General features: G+C 31.4%; 3 protein-coding genes across 5 annotated transcripts; 2 read left to right on the forward strand and 1 right to left on the reverse strand.

Annotated features, from left to right (window-relative positions):
- The first annotated feature begins 183 nt into the window (after positions 1–183).
- Aasdh (Aminoadipate-semialdehyde dehydrogenase) lies at positions 184–8,315 on the forward strand. Of its 2 annotated transcripts, none has more exons than XM_074142005.1 (13): positions 184–565; positions 641–831; positions 1,863–1,989; positions 2,064–2,347; positions 2,457–2,678; positions 3,285–3,379; positions 3,496–3,784; positions 3,868–4,134; positions 4,220–4,490; positions 5,371–5,519; positions 5,594–5,748; positions 6,639–6,890; positions 7,511–8,315. In XM_074142005.1, exons 1-13 carry the CDS (start codon positions 333–335, stop codon positions 7,871–7,873), a joined length of 2,898 nt encoding a protein of 965 aa, XP_073998106.1. In that variant the 5' UTR covers positions 184–332; the 3' UTR covers positions 7,874–8,315. The 2 variants fall into 2 exon arrangements, with proteins under 2 accessions (XP_073998106.1, XP_073998107.1); XM_074142006.1 differs by having other exon boundaries at positions 4,229–4,490.
- Positions 8,316–9,491: 1,176 nt separating this feature from the next.
- Positions 9,492–14,942, reverse strand: CCT7 (chaperonin containing TCP1 subunit 7). 2 transcript variants are annotated; one of them, XM_074142009.1, is made up of 10 exons: positions 14,787–14,942; positions 13,751–14,011; positions 12,997–13,155; positions 12,717–12,908; positions 12,234–12,398; positions 12,031–12,164; positions 11,790–11,942; positions 11,503–11,654; positions 11,239–11,427; positions 9,492–10,149 (listed from the first exon to the last, which is right to left on the reverse strand). In XM_074142009.1, the coding sequence occupies exons 1-10, from the start codon at positions 14,787–14,789 to the stop codon at positions 9,935–9,937; spliced, it is 1,623 nt and encodes a 540-aa protein (XP_073998110.1). In that variant the 5' UTR covers positions 14,790–14,942; the 3' UTR covers positions 9,492–9,934. The 2 variants fall into 2 exon arrangements, with proteins under 2 accessions (XP_073998110.1, XP_073998109.1); XM_074142008.1 differs by lacking the exon at positions 14,787–14,942 and adding an exon at positions 14,149–14,345.
- Positions 14,943–15,269: 327 nt separating this feature from the next.
- On the forward strand, positions 15,270–19,694 carry Rpn5 (regulatory particle non-ATPase 5). Its single transcript, XM_074142010.1, has 8 exons — positions 15,270–15,530; positions 15,691–15,927; positions 16,705–16,845; positions 17,257–17,393; positions 17,464–17,688; positions 18,728–18,905; positions 18,978–19,055; positions 19,171–19,694. The coding sequence occupies exons 1-8, from the start codon at positions 15,360–15,362 to the stop codon at positions 19,396–19,398; spliced, it is 1,395 nt and encodes a 464-aa protein (XP_073998111.1). The 5' UTR covers positions 15,270–15,359; the 3' UTR covers positions 19,399–19,694.
- The last annotated feature ends 218 nt before the right edge of the window (positions 19,695–19,912 follow it).

Raw genomic sequence — 19,912 nt, forward strand, 5'->3', positions numbered from 1 at the left:
TTCTTCCTAGAACTGCACTGGTGCACTGAAACCAGAGACCACCTGCCCATCAATGGTTTCTAGATATTCATATTTCTTGCTCTACTGGAAAGTTCCAAAAATGGAAGATTTGTTCATTTGAGTTTTAAAGATTAAATTAATTTAGTGAAAGTTTTTAACAATATACTCTGAGGTTTTTTTATATGTAAGCCACAATTTTCGTTTAACATTGGTAGTTTAATTTGAAAGGTTTCTAAAAGGCTTCTTCGTTGCTCGTTTACAAGTTAAACTTTCAAATATATCCAAATAACAAACTAAACTGGAAGGAATGTATAAATAATTGTTATTTTATAATGGGATTATCATTATTTGATTTAACTTGCAAAGTGTACAATGATAAAGCACTTCAATCTAAGTTAGCTGTGTCTTATTATCGGCATTCATGGATTTACTGGAAATATGAAGATTTGAAATTATCTTCAGAGACTTTGTCACGATCCTTAAATAAATATGTAAACAATAGTTTAGGTCAGTTTATTTTATTGGTTCTGAATGTTAGTCATACAGTTACATCAGTTATTACAAGGTATGTTACCTTAATGAAAGAAGCTAATGATTGTTCATAAACAAAAAACTGAAAATTACTAATTTATTGTTGCAGTATTCTGTCCTCTTCCTGTGCTTTTGTCTGCGTGGATATCAAGTCGACTAATATAGAGTCAGTTATTGATAATCTTAAGATTCGACTTATACTTAGCAATGTTGATTTAAGTAGCCTTTTATCTCTAAATACTGTTAGTCTTCAAGAAACAGTCCAAGTGCTGGGTGAGGATGTTACTATCTGGAAAACAGGTTAAAATTTCAAATATTTTCCTTCAAAAAATGTTTCTCTACTCAAAGGTTTTTCTCGGTCAAAGTATTTATTTTATTACCTTTATTTAAGAGGTATCTAAGCCTAAAGGAGGCGCCGCTTCATTTCTAGCTTTCGAAAGTTTCATGTGTGCGAGCTATATAGTGGTTGACCTGTGATGTATCTACCTAGTTAGTTCGTCTTATTGCGATGACAATGGCCACTGAGTAGATAGATGGTGCGAGTCTAGGCAGATTAGGTTATTGTGTTTTGGGGAGGGACGATGCTATACGCTATTCGAAAGCCTCCAGTGAGCCCATACAAGTTTCGCTACTAAACTGAAAAGTTTACCTTTGCTATAAGGTTCCTACATGAAAGCTTGAGGGATCGTACATTTGTGAGCCATATGTACATTGTAAGAGTGTGTAGGGACCAGATCCTCAACAAGTGCCTATTTCATTTTCCAAGCTTTTAGTCCAGAATAAAGCTCTTCTCCCCTGCATTTTGGGGTCGGCCAGGGTTATAGCTTGAAATCCAGACCTATGGCACTAAATGTTATACAAACTAGTAGTATCAATGGGTGCGAGGCTGATGCTAGAAGGGAATGGTCTTATAGCTGGTAGTCTTATGCAGAGTCCGGCACTAATAAGCGTAAATCCATTTCATATCCCAAGAATTGGTGCTATGATAGCTTGGGCATTAGCGCTGTATTGTATTATTTTTTTGAAAATAATTTAGGCACATCATCTCTGAGGTTACTAGCGCCCGGAGCTTTTTTCAGTGCACTGCCGGTCTCCGAACAGTGTTCTCTCATTACAGACAACACTGTCCATCACCGAACAGTGAGCTGTAAAAAGCTCCTAGGAAGAGAAAATCTAAGGGCCAGCAGCTGGATTAGTACCGAGGGCCTCCACTTGGGAATCCAATACGCTAACTGCATAGCCTTTTCCCTTGCCTAGTTTTTTTATTTTTATTATTGTAAGTTGAACAAAAAATAGGAATTTGTTTAAACTTTTGATTAAAAACATTACAGCCATTAGCGTAAATGAGGATGATGATTCTGCTTTTGCATACGCAGTTCAAACTTCAGGTTCAACTGGAAAATCAAAATTAGTTAAAGTTACTCATGACTGTATAGTACCAAATATAACGTGCTTATCGTGGGTATAAATGTTATTTAATTTTCCAAAAAATATTGTTTTGTGAATAATTTTAATTTACTTTTTCTTTTCAGGAAAATATTTAAGATTAACGAAAATGATGTAATTTATCTTTCTTCACCAATTACATTTGATCCATTTATTATAGAGATATTTTTAGCTCTGCATAATGGTGCATCATTGTGTATTGTTGATAAGGAAGTAAAACTAGTATCAGGAGAACTCTTTAAAATTCTTCACTGTAAAAATGGACCAACATTTATACAAACTACACCATCTATAATGAAAAATTGGGGAAATGAAGTTATAAAATCCAAACTTTTCGGAACTGATACGAATCTTAGAATTATGGTTCTTGGTAAATAGAATGCAATTTTAATGTACAATTTTAAACAAAATTTACATTTACATTAAAAAACATTTTTTGTGTTACAATTTCTACAATTTAGATCTTCTATTTCTGGTAGGTGGAGAATCGTTTCCTACAAAAGAGGAATTACTTGCTTGGAAAGTGCCACAAAAAGTTAGTGTTTATAATATATATGGGCTTACTGAGATCTCATGTTGGGCCACAATTAATAAAGTATGGCCATGTGACCATCCTGACATATCTGTAGGGGATCCTCTGTCAGAAACTATAATCAAACTTGAACATTGTAATGAAAACAGTGTTGGAGAAATGTACATAGGTACGTTCAAATACGTAAACAAGCCTAAAGGCTAAGATAAATTTACATACTAGAGTTTTTGTTTTCGTTTATTTATCTAAAATTGGCTCGGTAATCTATAAGTAACAATGATAACAACCGCAGATACAGATGATATGGTGAGGTAACCCAGTGGTAACCTTCCAAAGCCAATGACAGCCATTATTCATTACCTACATTAGACAGGACTTCAGAAGACTTGTCTTTCAAGACGTGTCGTTGTCAGGAAGATTATGAGCAAGAGAATTCAATTCACGTGTGACTGCAGATTGAAATAGAGTTTCTCGTAAATGGTTTTGGAGAATCGGTTGATAAAATGAATATTAAGATCTGTAGGGATAGTTTGGTTGAAGACGTAAAAATGAGGTTGGGGAAAACTACAAACTGTGAAAAGATGAATGGTCGTATTTTAGAAAATATTTCTCGCTTGCGGATGGTTTGAAATCTCTTAATAAAGTTAAAACTTCAATACTCGGGGAAAGGGTTTTTAGTTTCCAAATAGCATTTTTCCCTACCAAAGAGACCTTCGGTAAATTAACCTGTTGCTTGGATGTCTTGTTAATTTTACTTTTTTTTACTTTTTTTAAGGGAGCTCGACTAGATTTTGTTTGGTCAATAATGAGAAAATGTCTGATTTAGTGAAAAAATTGCCATACTATCGTGCTACTGGTGATTTATTTAAGGTATTAATGTCACATTTTTTTTAATTGAATATATTAAAAACATCTCAAAAACTTTACCTCACTTCTACTATTGTGCCTTCTTTGTACCAACAAGAAAAATTAATCTTTTTGCGTAGGAAATCAATAAAAAATATTATTATATGGGAAGAAAGGACGATCAGATCAAAAGATGGGGAGTTATCACATATTTAAGTGATATTGAAAGTGCTGCAAAAAAAGTTGGCTTTTTAAATTGTGCTTGTATAAGTGATTATTATCAGGAAGAAGTAAAAATAGGTTTATTTATATTTTCTGAAAATGATGTTGATTTAAATTTTGTACGAACTAAATTGAGAAAAGAATTGAAGTCTAGTTCATGGCCAGATAATATTTTCTGGGTTAAGAATATTCCTTTAACATCTCATGGTAATAATTTAACTTTGATAGCTCTTAATTTAGTTTTTATCATTTGCAATAAACAATTTGTTTTTCAATAAACATTTTTTTAGGAAAGTTAGATAGACAAATTTTAATTAATTTTTTGAGAAATAAAACTAATAAAAATGAGGAAGATGCGTTTAAAAACTTTTGGCAACATTTTACTGGTTCAGAAATATCAACAAAAGGATTTATATCATCAGGCGGTGATTCTTTCTCAGCTATTCAGTTTATTTCTGCCTTAAAACAATATCATTCAGTATCTAATCATTTTCTTGGATTATTATTAAAAGATAATAGCTATCACCATTGTTGGACCGAATTACAAAAACATTTAAGTAAGTTTTATAACTAAAAGTATGTTTACAAAATTACCATTATATAATATGTTACATTATAAAATTACAAAAAAGTTTGTTTAAGTAAGTTTAGAAATTAAAAGGCCTCCAGAAGAAGATGGTAAAAAGTTGAAGACTGAAAAAAAATTAAAAATTTGTGTAAATACTGGTGAAATGTCTGAAGAGATGCTCGCCGTTCAGGGCGAGGTAATTTACAGAAATCTGAAAGGAAGGACCTTTCCAACTGATTACATTCACGCTGATGTTAATGACAAAGAAATTTCTTTAAATATATTTTGGAAATATGAGTTAGGAAAGTGTGTAGATGCGTCTCCTTTAGTAGTTGGCCTTCGAAGGTAATAATTTTTTATTCTGTTCCTAGCATACTATTTCAATTTTTAAGTGAATCAATTTTGTATTTTTCTCTTGGGTGACACTGGCGTTCAGAGGACGGATGAGATAGTTCCCTCAAAAGTATTATTTTGGTAAAATGTGTAGTTTTATTAGATAATGTTTGTAGTAATTAAATATGTTTCAAAATTTGGTATCAAAAAGATTTATTGGTTACAAACTCTAGAATGTTAGTAAGAATGATAGTGTGAGTGTTTGCAACAGAATTATGTTTAATAAAATAACACTTTTGCCTAATTCATTCAAATTTGTAATTTCGCTTAGATATTGAATTTCTATTAAATTTAAGAAGGTAATGAAATGAGTAATAGGTGCGTAACACTTTAATGACAATTTAAAGGAAAGCTTATCCCCACCTCCAGAACAACTTTAAAAAGTATTTCGTGGGATAATGTGTCATAAAAAAAGTTTCGATATTCACATGTACAAAGAGTACGCAAAATTTAATGAAAATTGTTGGAAGGTTTTCGATTAAATCCAAAAGAATTCAAAACCTCACTTTGTAAAATTGCACTTCTGATTAGATGACTCTTTTAGAACTTATTGCCATGTTCCGACGTGGCGCCATTTCGAAATATAAAATTTAAATATTATGCTAACTACACTTACACGCACAGATCAATTCGAAAAAGTTTTCTTTTGGGACTCAGAGGACCGTAATAAGGACATTTCGTAAGAAAACTATTAATTAAAAAATTGTAATTCCTTTTATTATTAGTGTAAGAGAAACTAATAAATGCTTAAATATGAAACGATTTTAAAATTTCAAATTTACTGTGAAGGTAATTAAAAATAATTTAATTATAAATATAATAATTTTTTTAGTGGAGAAAGTTTGGTTATAGTGGGCTCACATAGTGGTCGCATTGCGGTATTTAATTTCCTAAACGGTCGTTTAATTTCTGAATGCTTGTTACCAAATCGAATCGAGTCAAGTGCTTGCATTACAAAATGTGGTCGATATTATTACGTTGGTAAGTTACTTGATACTTTGATCAAATAAATATTAGTTTTATTCGAATTGTATTAAAAATATTTTATATTTCAGGTTGTTACGATGGATGTCTTTACAAAATTTCTGTACGTTCTGCAAAAATAATATGGAATTTTCAGACAGAAGATATAATTAAATCTAATTGCTGTCTACTTGAGGATAATCTGATAATTGGATCTTATGATAAGAACGTTTATAAAATTGATGAGGTAATCAATTTTGTCAGTTTTGAAAATTAAATTTAGATTAGATTTGTTCAAATTTGTTTATGTTTGAAGCCAAATGTACTGCGGCCTAAAAATCTATTGTGTCTGACTTAAAAGTCAGTGACTGTTCTTTATAGAAGTCTGCTAAGAAAACAATGTGGAAATGAAAAACGGTATGATGAAAGATTGTGACAAATAATCTTTAGTTTGCCTGTAAGTATCTAAACCTTAGTAGTTGCACCACTGCAGCTACCTGCACCTACTTTGCTTATTGTGTTAGGTTTGAGGTATCAATACTGTACGGTACAAAATGTTAAGTAAGATTACCTCAAAACCTGGACATTTCCCTTTGAGAAGGCATAACCATTACAGCAGGTAGCTAAAAGGCAGTAAACCTTTACTACTTTGGAGTGAGCATCGAGCCTACATGTGGATGGTACAGTGTTTAAGAAAACAAATGCCCCATTTCCAATTGATATCCTAATTTGGTGGTAGAATATTTTTAGCGACTGGAACGAGCGAAGTGTATTAATAAATTACTATGATTTTAGACGTTATTGTAAGTAGACTACTTTTGTTGAGATTTAGAATGTGAATTGTATCCAATTTTCATAGTTTGAGGAGTTAGGTATTTTCAAGGCGTAATTGTGTAATGCTAAATTATGGGCTATAGTCTCTGGTTAATTTTGAATATGGTTATTTTGGGCAGTTAATAATTCAATTTTTTTTCTACTTGATGAAACTTGAAATACCTACGAGAATAAGTATTTTTTTTTAAAAAAAAGATCCAATCATTTTAGTAGCACCCTTCTTATATCGCTTTTTAATCGTAATATATAATATTGTCCAACATTGTGTCGAGCACAGTAGTTTATGCAATCTTTCTTTCTTAGGATGGAATACTAATTTGGAAAACTCCAGTTGAAGGTCCTATACTTTCTGAAGTTAACATCAGAATTGGAATGGTATATGTTACAACGTTAGCGTCCAGACTTCATGTGCTAGATTTAATGTCAGGTGCGGAACTCTTTAGATATGACCTGTCTGCGCCAGTATTCTCATCACCTGTTGTAGAAGATGATGTTATTGTCATTGGTGCAGTCGATGGTATGATACAGTGGAGGTCACTTAAGTCTAATGCAGAGGTAAAAATCTATTTTGGAAGAAAAATTAATTTCGTTTATACATATTTTATGTAGAATTAATCTTCATCTTCAATCCACTAAAAGAGTCAATTGAATTATGTTGCTGGAGTAGTATTCTGTCGAGCCAGAATGCGGTAGTTTTTAATGCAAGTATCTCTGTTCCGTATTTCTCAGTATATATATATATATATATACGGGAAGGAAAGGTGCAGCCAGCAATCTTCTCTTTGGGAGGGTTAGTAATGATCCTCTGTTTCTACTTGAAAACTTGGTAAATGTATACTTTTTTTGGGGGCTAATATCTCTACTAGAAAACTGCGCCACATTAGCAGTTAGAGGCGTGGACCGCAAAGCTATTATTATTTTAAACTATTGCTTTTTTTTTTTTTTTAAGAAATGGCCTACTCTTTGAGTATGTTGGATCACAAACGTACTGAAAATTTGTATTACGTTTTCCTTTAAATAAATGGTGTACTTGGGGAGGCGCAAATAGTGATGTCTCCTGTTGCCGGTATCTGTTAACGCGCACCACATTATTGATAAATTGATATATTGTAAAGCTTTGTTTTCTTGAAATATTCACAAATGTTTTCAGTGATATTGTGCTTCTTAATTTTTAGGTACATAAATACAAGTCAGATGGGCAAATATTTTCTTCTCTAACACTTTTCAGTGATGGAAAGGTACACTATTTGTTATATGGAAGTGATAGAAATCTGGTATGTTTGAAGAAGCGGAAGTTCTGTTGGAGCATTCAACTGGACAGTAACATCATTGCAACTCCCACAGTAGTTACAACAGATCAGAACACTTTTATAGTAGTTGCTACCTGTAAAGGAATTATATATTTAGTTAATTTTGATAAAAGACAAATTGTTAAGGAGTTCAAGTTATCCGGTGAAATATTTTCATCGCCTGCAGTTCTGAATAATAAAATAATCGTGGGCTGCCGTGATGATCATGTGTACTGCCTGTCTATTTAAACGTTTATAGCACTCCAGCGATGATTTACAGGATGATAAGAATGAAACTCATGTACAGCATTAGTCAAGGGCACAATTTAATAGTAACAATATAACTTTTTATATGTAAAAACTAACGAATGCTATTTTGTTTAGACTTATAAATATTACTAAATTATTTTCGTTTGTAAAAAAAAACATGTTCCGTTTACATTTGGATAAGAGAAATGTTTTAACTTAGTAACATCAGCTAAGCAATTCAAATGAAATTAAATCTAGACAATAACATTTGCTTGTTTCTAGATCAGAATTACTCGTTTCACTTCTGTTTTAGATATTTATCATTTTCTTTTCTGTAAGTTAAAAAACGGTAAAAATTGTCTTTTATAAAAAATAAACGTTATAGGAATGAAATATTCATCTAATGTTAAAACACTAATAAAGAAAATTGTTTGTACGAGTATGACCTTGTATGTTAATGGATTTACATTTGAAATATTCAAACAAAAACCCAAGTTTTTGAGATGATTTTCATTCATCTCGCTCATTTCTTGAATTTTCTCTAGATGTATTGGTTTCGGTTTTCCACTTATTTTTTTTCTGCTTATAAGGAATATCTTCCGGATCATTCTAGCCCTTTGGCCTTCTCATTTCCAATTTAAATCGAATTTTCGTTTTCTTGCCTCTACATCACCAATTCTTTTATCGTTACATCATTTTAGAGCATATATATTAAAATAGAATCCATTATTTAAACTCATCTACTGCTCCTTATCCGTCCTACAAGATTTCAAGTATCTGAAAGACAAGAATTATTAAGGTTTAACTAGCTGTTAACATTATTAGTTGTTTAACATTAGGTAACATTAGTTAGCTACTAAGAAGTATTTTGCTTGTAATGGGTACAATAGCACTTAAACCATTTAACATCAAAGGGCTTTCAGTTGTCTTGTCTTTCACGACTGCTAGATCGAATAATATTGAAATCTAATTAATTGACGTTGGCTAGGACTACTATACGTAAAAAAATTCTCCAATTTCACTTTCGCTACGATGCGTCACAGCTTCGAAATTTTGTTGATAACATTCTCAAGCTGAAGGGACTCTCGGGTAGTTGACCAAGAGAATCGGCAAACTTCGGATATTACTCACATTAACTATTTTCTCTTCTACCTGTATTATTAACACAAGAAAGTGTTTTCCCTCTTCTGCATTATTTTTCATTTAAATGCTTAGATAATTTTTATTCTCTTTTTATTATGGAATAATTTATTTGAATTTTTGTAGCCAGTATGCATCATATCTAAATATTCCTTAAGTAAACAGAGGGAGGTATTGAATAACATAATTATCTGTCTAAATTTTGTAATTTTTACGTTCAGGAAATTTTCTAGCTGGTGAGGATTTGGCAAATGATATCGAATAATGAATCACCGATAGCAATAAATGTACAAAAATACAAGTTAAAACATTCCCTACTTCATAAAATGAAGAAAGACATATTTTTCTGAATCTCGGTGACAAAATTTAATTCCAAAAATATTCAACAGTCCATTATCTTATAACAAAATAATTAATGATGCATGTAAGCTACACTATGCTGTAAAATTAAATTAATTGGGGTTATTAAATAATAAAATAGGCAATAATTGCTTTTATTAGTGCCAAATTAATATACATTACGAGTGTTTTTTTATTATTATTATTAAAGCAAGTTATAAATAAGCAATTTAACATTACAAAAACAAAAAACTAAGTTTTGTGTATAAAAGCACTTGGCAAAAGATGAAAAAAGGAACTAGTAATGGTAAGACTAAAATCATGATATGAACATGTAAACCATATTAAACTTTAATATTTTTAATGTTGTACCTATTTAATGTATTTGACGCACTTACTTCCATGTTCCCCATTTCATTCAAATACAATCTAACAAGATTAATTTAATTAATGAACAGAAATTGTAAACTTAATGAATTTAGTTATGAATATTATACCACTACTGCCTTTCAACTTTATTTTAAGAACTGTATTATATAAAATTAGCAATAAGTATAAAAAAAAGGTGATATAGGGTCTTGTTCACATTGGCCTTCTAGGTACAGGCATATCGCCAGCACCTCCACCGCTGGTAGATTTGGGATTCTTGATAGTCTCATCCACTGAAAGAATTAGGCAAACTGCTTCAGACGCTGCTTGCAAAGCATTCTTCTTTACTACTGCAGGTTCCCAAACACATTTCTCCATATTGTCACTAATATCTTCAGTCATTACATCCACACCAAACCAACAGCTACCTGTAATTTTTTTTTTTTTTTTTAGTATAGTAAGCGTTTTACATGGAAAGATTTTACTTATCATTCTAAAAGCATTCTCTTAAAGCCTAAGTGATCTTGACAACAAGCCACTTATTGAATGTTCAATCCAACATTTATTTAGTGCTCTCAAATCTTTTTCTTTTTTATTTTACTTTTATCATCAATAATTGGTTCAATTAAAAATTATTAGCGGCATTGGGAGGCTGAAAAATAGTTATGAAGAAAGAAATAAAGAGAAGGGAAACAGAAATAATCAACCCTTCCTACAAGCTGTTTTACAAACATCAGTTCAATTTTAATATTTTAAGTAATTTCTTATATATTTACAAGAGGTAAGGGGCAAGCAGCATGAAGATTCGTCTTCATGATATTGGTAAGCAAGTAGCATTTCATTAATTTTGTTGAAATATTTTAGTGATATAAATATGTCGTTTAAATGAAAGTATTGAAATCACAGACTGATTCTCTTGTCGATTCTTGAAAAAAATTATCTCTTGAATTTCTCTAGCCAGCGCTGCTTTATTTACCGCCTTCAAACAGAACTAAGGTTTGAGTTTGAAGATACCTCAATCCCAGCTCTTAAGATATGGATGAAAGATAAGGATAGCCAGGTCAAACTTCTACTTCTGCTAGTTTTCTAATTCTGACTTATAAACATCAAATCTCTTTCGAAAAAAATTCCTTTTATGGAAAGTTTACAATTTTAAAGAAATTAGCATTAATAGTGCACAAACTAATGTCGATTTAAGTTTCTGGAATGTTTTACGAACTTTATGCAAATTAAGCCTAAAGCTGTTAGCCTTCATTAAATAAATTTTCTCAGAAAAATCAATTGAGAAGTATATTTTGAAAAAGAGACGCAAGAAGAGACAAACAGTACTTTATTAAGCTTAAAATAATCGTTAGAACCAAGCTTAAGGGTCGAAGTGTTGCTACCAGTCTAGCAAACGTTTTGAAACGGATCGATGGATGATTTTACGACCGTTTTAACGAAATAGTACGTGGTGCATGTAGTATTTCTTCTAAAAATACGTACAAATAATTATAAGAGCAAAAATTGATATTAACCTTGGGCATGTTTTTGTCTAAGTTTGTTAAGAATTGCGGTTGCATCAAATCCAGCATTGTCACACAATTGTCTTGGTATAATTTCCAATGCTTTAGCAATAGCACCTATCAGCAACTGTTCTTTGCCAGCAATTGTTCTAGAATAATCTCTTAAGGCTTTGGATAGTTCCATCTCAATAGCACCTCCGCCTTTAAATAATAGAAATGGCATACATCAATCAATCTGAAGTTTAAAAAGCAAAAGAAATCAAATAATATCTTTACCAGCAACAACAGAATCGTTTTTAATTGTTCTTCGTACTATCATAATCGCATCGTGTAAGGAACGTTCAGTTTCTTCAAGAAATTGTTCTGCTCCACCACGTAAAATTAATGTGCAGGTCTTAGCTTGAGGACAACCCGCGAAAATATTAAACCTATAAGAAATCAGTACATCGTGAAAACTGAAGAGAAGGAATAAACATTTATGATTTTAGTCACTTAATATTAGTAAATATTCCAAATGAATTGTAACTCATTAATCTATTTATTTTTACAAGAAATTTAAGTACCTCTCGCCACCTATCTGTTTTTCTTCAAACTCTTCACAAGTTCCTAGCATGGAGTCAGTTAAATCTTTTGTAGTAGAAATAATGGAACCACCACAAGCTTTCATTGTTCTCTTCATATCTTCCTCGGGCACTCGGCCAGCACAAAACATATCCCTTCATAGACAATAATTTTTGCATAAATTTATATAAAAGGACAAAAAGTAAATGTTAATAACTCATACGCTTTAAACTGTTTACTTACCTGTCAGCGAAATATTGAGTTGCTACATCACCAATTGGTAATTTAGATAAAACCACTTGTGCGCCTGATTTAGCAAGTTTATCTAACTTTTCATACAAAATTTGCCATTCTACATCAACAACTTTTTGATATTCCTGTAAAAAATATCACAATTTACAATCTCTTCTATTTATTATTAAAGATGGAATACATAAAAATCATACCTCAACACTATTGAGCCTTATTTCAGCGTTATCCCGCTCCGCTTTCAATTCTAGTTCAATATTTAAAAGCGCTATCTTTGGATTCTTATAACTTTTAGGTTGCATCTCAAAACCTGCATATGAAAAGGTTTTTTTGAAGGCGACTCCTGCTACCAATAAAGAATCCTAAACATAAAGAATAAAAATCATTACATTTCCAAGGATTTTTTGCACTTTACCGTATTCTGTAAAAATAGAATTGGGTAAGAAGATATTAGTTCCCTTCATTGCTAACTTCCAAAACCAGTTTTCCACTGATGGCTTTTAGTCGTACTTGAATTAGGAAAAATTACCTAGTCTTCCACCTTTTCAAAAATACATTATTATTTAAGTTCCCCTATACTAATTAGATCCCGTTTACTAATTTTTTCTGTAACACTTCTCAGATTATTTCTTTCAACTAAAAATATCCATCACTTACGCTGAATGCAAATAATAATTTACCTCAAGAGCGCCTCCTTGTATTTTCTTAATTCCGATCATGTCGAGGGGAAGTAGATCGTCCAATTGTAAAACTGTCTCAACAACCATTTTGGAAAAGAACCCTTTTTGTTGATGAATTAATTTTGAACTTAGCGCAGTTGCTGCACACTTTTCCAAAAGTGCTCTATGTTGGCTATCATTTGATTTTTCAATCTATAAATAATAACAATATGGTTAAAAATACAAATTTTAAAATTTATTATTAACATGTATTTAGTATCATACATCTTATACCACATACCTTTACTGCGAGGCTATTTATCTTGTCTAAAGCAAGTTGTGTGGCTTTCCTTACGCCCTTGATCATAGTCCTGGGATGCACTCCTTCATCTACATATGGCTTTAACTGTTTAAGATACTCACCAGCAAGCAATACAACGCTAGTAGTACCATCTCCAACCTAAATTCACAAAACTAAGTTATTTCTCTTTATGGTTAGTCTTGAAAAAAAAAAAAAATCATTCGAATTATACATAACATACGGTGATCAAAAGTCCTTGATTTAAGAACAGTCATTTACTTCACTGCTCTGGAAACCCTTATTTTTACTTAGAGAGAATGTTATTTTGTCAAGTGATTGTTTGATTTTATTTTGTTTAATTCTACAGTAAATACATATTTTGTAATAATAATAATAAATACAAGAGTAATTTTAAAAAACACATCTTGGCTGGAAAGGAAGTTTCTGAATTTGACAAAATGTGAATATTTTTAATGAATTTTACATTAAAAAAAATAAAAAAAAAGAACATTATGTACAAATCTAGTACGCCAATATGTTCAAGTGAATTTGATCTGAACAAACAGACTCTGGATTGCTCAGTGTCTAGGTAACACTTGCTTTAATTTACCCTTATTTAAAGAAAACTATGCGAAGTCCTACTGTCTAGAGAAAGTAGGAAATCAATTTTTCTTTTAGACATGTACATATCAAAAGGGAGCCATTCCACACAAACTGGACAGAAGTTTATTGTATGATTTTTTTAAAGTCTTACTTCAGCATCTTGGGATTTGGCGATATCCACCAAAGTTTTAGCAGCTGGATGGACAATATCTAGTAACTTCATAATTGTTGCTCCATCATTGGATATAGTAGCTTTTCCATTGGAACCAACTATCAGCTTATCCATGCCTCTCGGCCCGAGAGTAGTTCTCACTGCATCAACCACCACTTGACAGGCATTTATATTTGAAATCAATTGTGATTTACCTTGGGAAGACTCGGTACCCTCTTTTAATAAAATGATTTGTGGTTGCTGAAAAACACGTAATACAGAGTAACAGTTTATTAAAGCCACAGAAAACAAATCCATTTTCAGTAGGAATATTTTGAATGATCTTTTTTTGAAATAGTTCGTTTTGTACAATAAAAAAATTGTGCACGTAAAATTACCCTAGAATAAATAGAAGTCATGACAAGAATTCTCTATTGCTTCAATTTTTTCCTAATATGTGATGCCGTCTGCTACAAAGTTAGAGTTAGCAAACATCCAAAGAAATAAAAAAGTTGGCTTATATAAAGATATGAAATAACTATCATATGTTATTCATCTGGCTCAATACATCTTAAAATGTTTAAACAAAACAAACTACACTACGTAATCAAAACTAGTCATTAATTCAAATGATGAAGCACGAAATCTTCACGTGAAAACAAATGGCTATAATTGTAAAGATATAGCTATTATATGCATGAAAATACGAACTATTTAGCATTTCAATAAAACAAAAAAGAACAACTTAAGAATTTGAGAAATTTTCCTTAGTTCTATCATATTACATCATCATTATTTATTTATTAAAATTACTAATATTCAAAAATATATAAATTAACAAATAAGGTGTGCGTAACATTAAAGCTGAACCAAGTTGGTTACCGGTTGCTGGACACATGAGATTTCCTATTCACAATAATAAGATTCACTTTATTATTTTCACAAGGAATTTGGCAAAAATAAAGAATTTATCTTAAAAATTCTTGCAGCTATGTTAAACTAATAGATTCATGAGATAAATTTAGATCAATCTTACCATTTTTCTTGGTGTAAGCTAACCTTTAACTCAACTTTTAAGGAATTAGTACTTTGTTGTATATTGGATATAGGTTACCTAGTCAGTTTAACTATGACAGTACTTCATCGATAGACATCGAAAAGTAACTCATATTTTATTCATTTATATCCTATCCATATTACATTCATCCACGACACCTAATTGGTCCTTGGATGTTAAACCCCGCCGGCAAAAATAGGTAATTACTTTACTTTTATTTATTTACTTTGTATTCATCATGTATGAGTGAGGGAATGATTTTTTTTAAATTACTTTTGATTTTGCTGGTGTATGCAATATTTTCTTTAAAAACTACGTAAAACTAACTTCTAAAGAAATGCGAGTTTTTTGTGATCATAAAAAAAAGAATAGCAAATAAGGTTTAGATTTTTGAAGATGTTAAAGTGGTTTATCGATAGTTACACAGGATGTCTCGATTTTTTTTTGTTTAATGATCTCCAAGTGTAGAGGAGGTAATGAGTTAATGATTTTGAGAATTTGAGTAGGTTATAGGACAGAAGTGGCAGAAATTTCGTTGAATTTTTGAGCAATATGACTGATACCGTAAATCTTGGTAGTGAAGGAGGAAGAATTGCAAAAATGGAAGTGGATTATACGGCCACTTGTGATGACAAAATTCCTGAATGTAAGAAGATGGCAGCAGAAGGCAAATTGCATGATGCTTTGGACATATTACTCGCCCTCGAAAAACAAACTAGAACAGTAAGTTTTTGTGTATTTGCAGTTGATCAATTTAAAAATATTTGATTTGTACTATTTGTGATATTCTTGACTTAATATTAAGCTCCATAAAATTATCATTTTGAAAAAGAAACTCTTTGGGAAATTTCACAGCTATGATTTTGCGTTTTATTTATTTTAGGGCGCTGACATGGTTTCAACAGGAAGAGTGTTGATAGCTGTTGTACAAATATGTTTTGATGCTAAAAACTGGTTAGCACTAAATGAACACATTGTTATGTTGTCCAAGCGACGATCACAACTTAAACAAGCGGTGGCCAAGATGGTCCAAGAATGTTGTGAATATGTAGACAAAATGCCAACAAAAGATTCGCAACTTAAGTTGATTGATACCCTAAGATCTGTCACTGAAGGAAAAGTAATTAACTTTTTATATTTGTTTGCATATTTATCGGTGAATTATCTGAGATATTCATTCATTAAAATGTGTAGTGTATGCTAAATAACAAATTATCACCGATACTATAAAGTTATGCTTTGCATCCAGCGCAAACGACCACTTTATCGTATCTTTTTTTACGATTGGTGTAAGCAGATTTTTACTGGACTTTTCAAATTTGTTGGTCCAACCTGTAAGTTGTATTGGTGTATATGCAATAGATTGTTTACACTGCACAGACAAATACGGGAACGATGTCTTGAATTTCGAGATGAATAAAAAAAATGTCTATTCAACAGGCTTTTGTAATCAGGACGCTTACCATATTATTGTTAGAATGATATCTGTACCTTGGATAAGTCTTTCATAATTTTCTAGTGGTAATATCTTGGACAGTTTTACTTCTTTCAATGTTGCTCTAGAAAGATGCCTTTTTCAGATATCTTTAACATTTTTAAAGCTTAAGCAGAGTAGCAGAATTAAAAGAACGAGAAGTAAAGAATGTCATTAAAAAAAATAGAGTTCTGTGACCTGATAAAGGAGCGACATCTCTGTTTTAATTAATCGATTAATAATAGACCCTAGACGAATAAATGCTCTATTATTATTTAGATCTAAAAGCTTGTTTGTGCCTAGTACAGAACTATTCTGAAATGTATTGTACATATGCTTCTGTTAGTCTTCGTGTAGAGTTCAGTTTCACTCACATATAAATTAATAATAATTTTTTGCCATTAAATTCATTTTATTTTGCAGATATACGTTGAAGTGGAAAGAGCAAGACTAACGCACAAACTTGCAAAAATGAAAGAATTAGAAGGCGATATAACAGAAGCTGCAAATATTATGCAGGAACTTCAAGTTGAGACTTATGGTTCTATGAATAAAAGAGAAAAGGTACACATTAAAATTTTAATTGTTTGTAGGAAAAGAAAAATGCCGCATGATTTTTTTTTTCTCTTAGTATGAAAATGTTGATAAACATTGTTAAATGTCTAGTGAGGAAGTATGCGTGATACAGTGGAATGCTATGTTTGCCTTTGGGTTCACTAAAGCAAATTAATAGTCGATTAATTAAGTAATAGCAGGCATAATTGATGGGGTGTTGTTAGGTTAGAATATACGCCCAGTCGCCAAGATTATAAAATAATGTCCATTTTACCCTTTTGGCTTATTTCATATTTTTGTGGAAATTATAAATTCAATCACCTGCAACACCTTAGTTGAAATTAAAATTAGGAATTGATTTTTTGTTTATGAAGATACAATATTTTCGAATTTAGAAGTTTTTATTATTAATACTTTTAGGTAGAATTGATTTTAGAACAAATGAGATTGTGTCTAGCCAAGAAGGACTATATTAGAACTCAGATTATTGCCAAAAAGATTAATCCTAAATTTTTTGAAGAACCAGATACTCAAGATCTGAAACTTAAATTTTACAGGTAATTGTACTAATCTTTTCTACGACAATCTCTTGTTTGTAACTAATAAAATTATTAATGAAATTTCTAGATTAATGATTGAATTAGATCAGCATGAAGGTTTATATTTGTCTACTTGCAAGCACTTCAGAGCAATATTGGCAACACCTTCAGTTCAAGAAGACAAGAAACAATGTGAAGAAGTGGTACAGAATGTTGTGTTACATCTTATATTGGCACCATACGATAATGAGCAAGCTGATCTTACTCACAGAGTTCTTGCAGACAAACTTATTGATCTTTTGCCTCCTTATAAGTTAGTATTGTTTAGTAGTTTAAAAAAAAAAAAAAAAAAAAAAATTTAGTGCTTTATTTTATTCATTTAATTTTTCTGTTTTTGTACTACCTCTAATGAGAGATAATGAGACACAGTCTTCTAGGTTCCTAATCATATTGAGGTACCTTAAAAAAATGTTTTGATTTATTACTCTATGTGAATAGCATAATACGAAGTTAGTAATTATAAACACAAGAAGCTCAAATTTGATATTGCCTCTAAGAAGAAGTATCCGTCAGAAAGATCCTGATCCAAAGAAAAAGGCAGTGTGACTTACTGAGATTTAAAGGCACAATAAGCCTCGTGTGGCTGCAGTGCCGTGGGGATAGGGTCCCGCCCCGTCTTTTCAAAATCTACTGAGATTTATGTCCAGAAGTGCTAGAAACCAAACACAGTTTCTGCAAGGTCTTTGTCAAACTGTGTTACGGATTCCAAGGGAAAATTTTTAGCCGTTTGTATAGTCAATATTCTATAGCCCCTCCCATATCCAATGGGTACCGATTTTTTCATTTTGAACTGGACGGGTTAATAAAAGTAATTGAAATAGCTACGTCTGATATTTTTTATATCTAAACAACTTATCCCTTCCCTTCATTATTTTATTAACATTTTTATTCCTTGGGCGCATCGATGGTTAAGACCATTAGCGCCGTACTTTTTTTATATATTTAAGGCGCATTAAAATCTGAGGATATTGGCGCCCGGAGCTTTTTTCTGCGCACTGCCGCCTTCCGGATTAGAACTGAAAGAAACTGTAGTAAGAGGGCCACTAGTTGGATTACAGCCAGTGATTTCCGCGTTGGAATCCAGTAAATGCTAAGCACCCAGCTAATCCCTTTCCTTCGATATTATTATTATTTTATTTTTATTAAAGCTCGTCAACAACTGAGGTAATTTAATTACTGTTAATTTTATTTCATTTATCTTGCATTTTTTATTCAACTTTCTTTTACTTATATTTTATTTTAACTTTATTTGACTTGTGAATTAATTTTTTTTTTTAAACAAATATTTTCAGAGAATTGTTAAGATTATTCACTAATGCTGAATTAATTAAATGGTCGGGGTTATGTGAAGTTTATGAAACACTTTTAAAAACTGGCACAGGTGAAATTAAGCCAACCCAAGTTTTTACACCTGGAACTGAACTCGGTGAAAAAAGATGGAAACATCTGAGATCTAGAGTCGTGGAACATGTAATTTTTTTTGGTATTCATTTGCATAATTATTTATTCTTCAGTAGATTAAAATCTTTCGTTTTATTGCAGAATATTAGAGTCATGGCCAAATATTATACAAGGATTACCTTGAAAAGGATGTCAGAACTGTTAGATATGTCAATAGAGGTAATGTTATTTTCTATTAAACTTGTAACAGTTGATGAAATTAAAGACTATACGAAAAATTGGGCCAATAAATAGCAAAAATCAATTTCATGTTCATTATGTTGAAATCTTGCAGGAAGCTGAAGATACACTGAGTGAGATGGTTGTAAACAAGAGTGTAACAGCTAAAACTGACAGGCCAGCTGGCGTGGTTAGTTTCACGTCGACTCAGCAACCAAATGATGTCCTCAATGAATGGGCTCGAAATCTCACAGATCTCATGACACTTCTCAATCATACCACTCATCTTATTAATAAGGAACATATGATCCATAAACACTTACTACCCACTCCATCGAATTGATCATAATTGTTTTTTGTTTTCCTCTTCCCGAAGTATTGATCCATTTTAGTTTTGTAATTTCATTTGATACATTAATGTTAAAAAAATAAAATATAAATAAACAAAAATAAATGTTACTTTGAAGACATTTACTGCACTGTTATTTGATGTTTCGTTCATTTTGTAAGTAATTCTGAAAACAAAGACTTCTACTAATTTATCTGTTGATTAATGCAATTGTACTGCCATAAGGTAAGTAAATAAATATTCGTCGAAAAGTTTGTAATTTACCTCAAATAAATTTAATATGAAAATAACTACATACATTAATTTACTCCTTCGTTTTCATTAAGTTAGATTCGTATAAATAGGGTGCCTAAAAAGCCTAATTCGGGAGCATAAAAGAGCCTATTGTGGCCTTCCCTTTAATTGATGGCTTTCATAAATTGTAGGTTTTCTGGCAAGTGTACAATATTAGCGGCAAAGTGCTAAATCCAAGCAGTTGCAGGCATCAACTACTTTTGCAGAACTTATA

Source organism: Rhodnius prolixus, unplaced genomic scaffold (genome assembly GCF_049639745.1).
Source record: "Rhodnius prolixus isolate KJV_2025 unplaced genomic scaffold, Rpr scaffold_6, whole genome shotgun sequence".
In the NCBI taxonomy this organism is placed as follows: Eukaryota; Metazoa; Arthropoda; class Insecta; order Hemiptera; family Reduviidae; genus Rhodnius; species Rhodnius prolixus.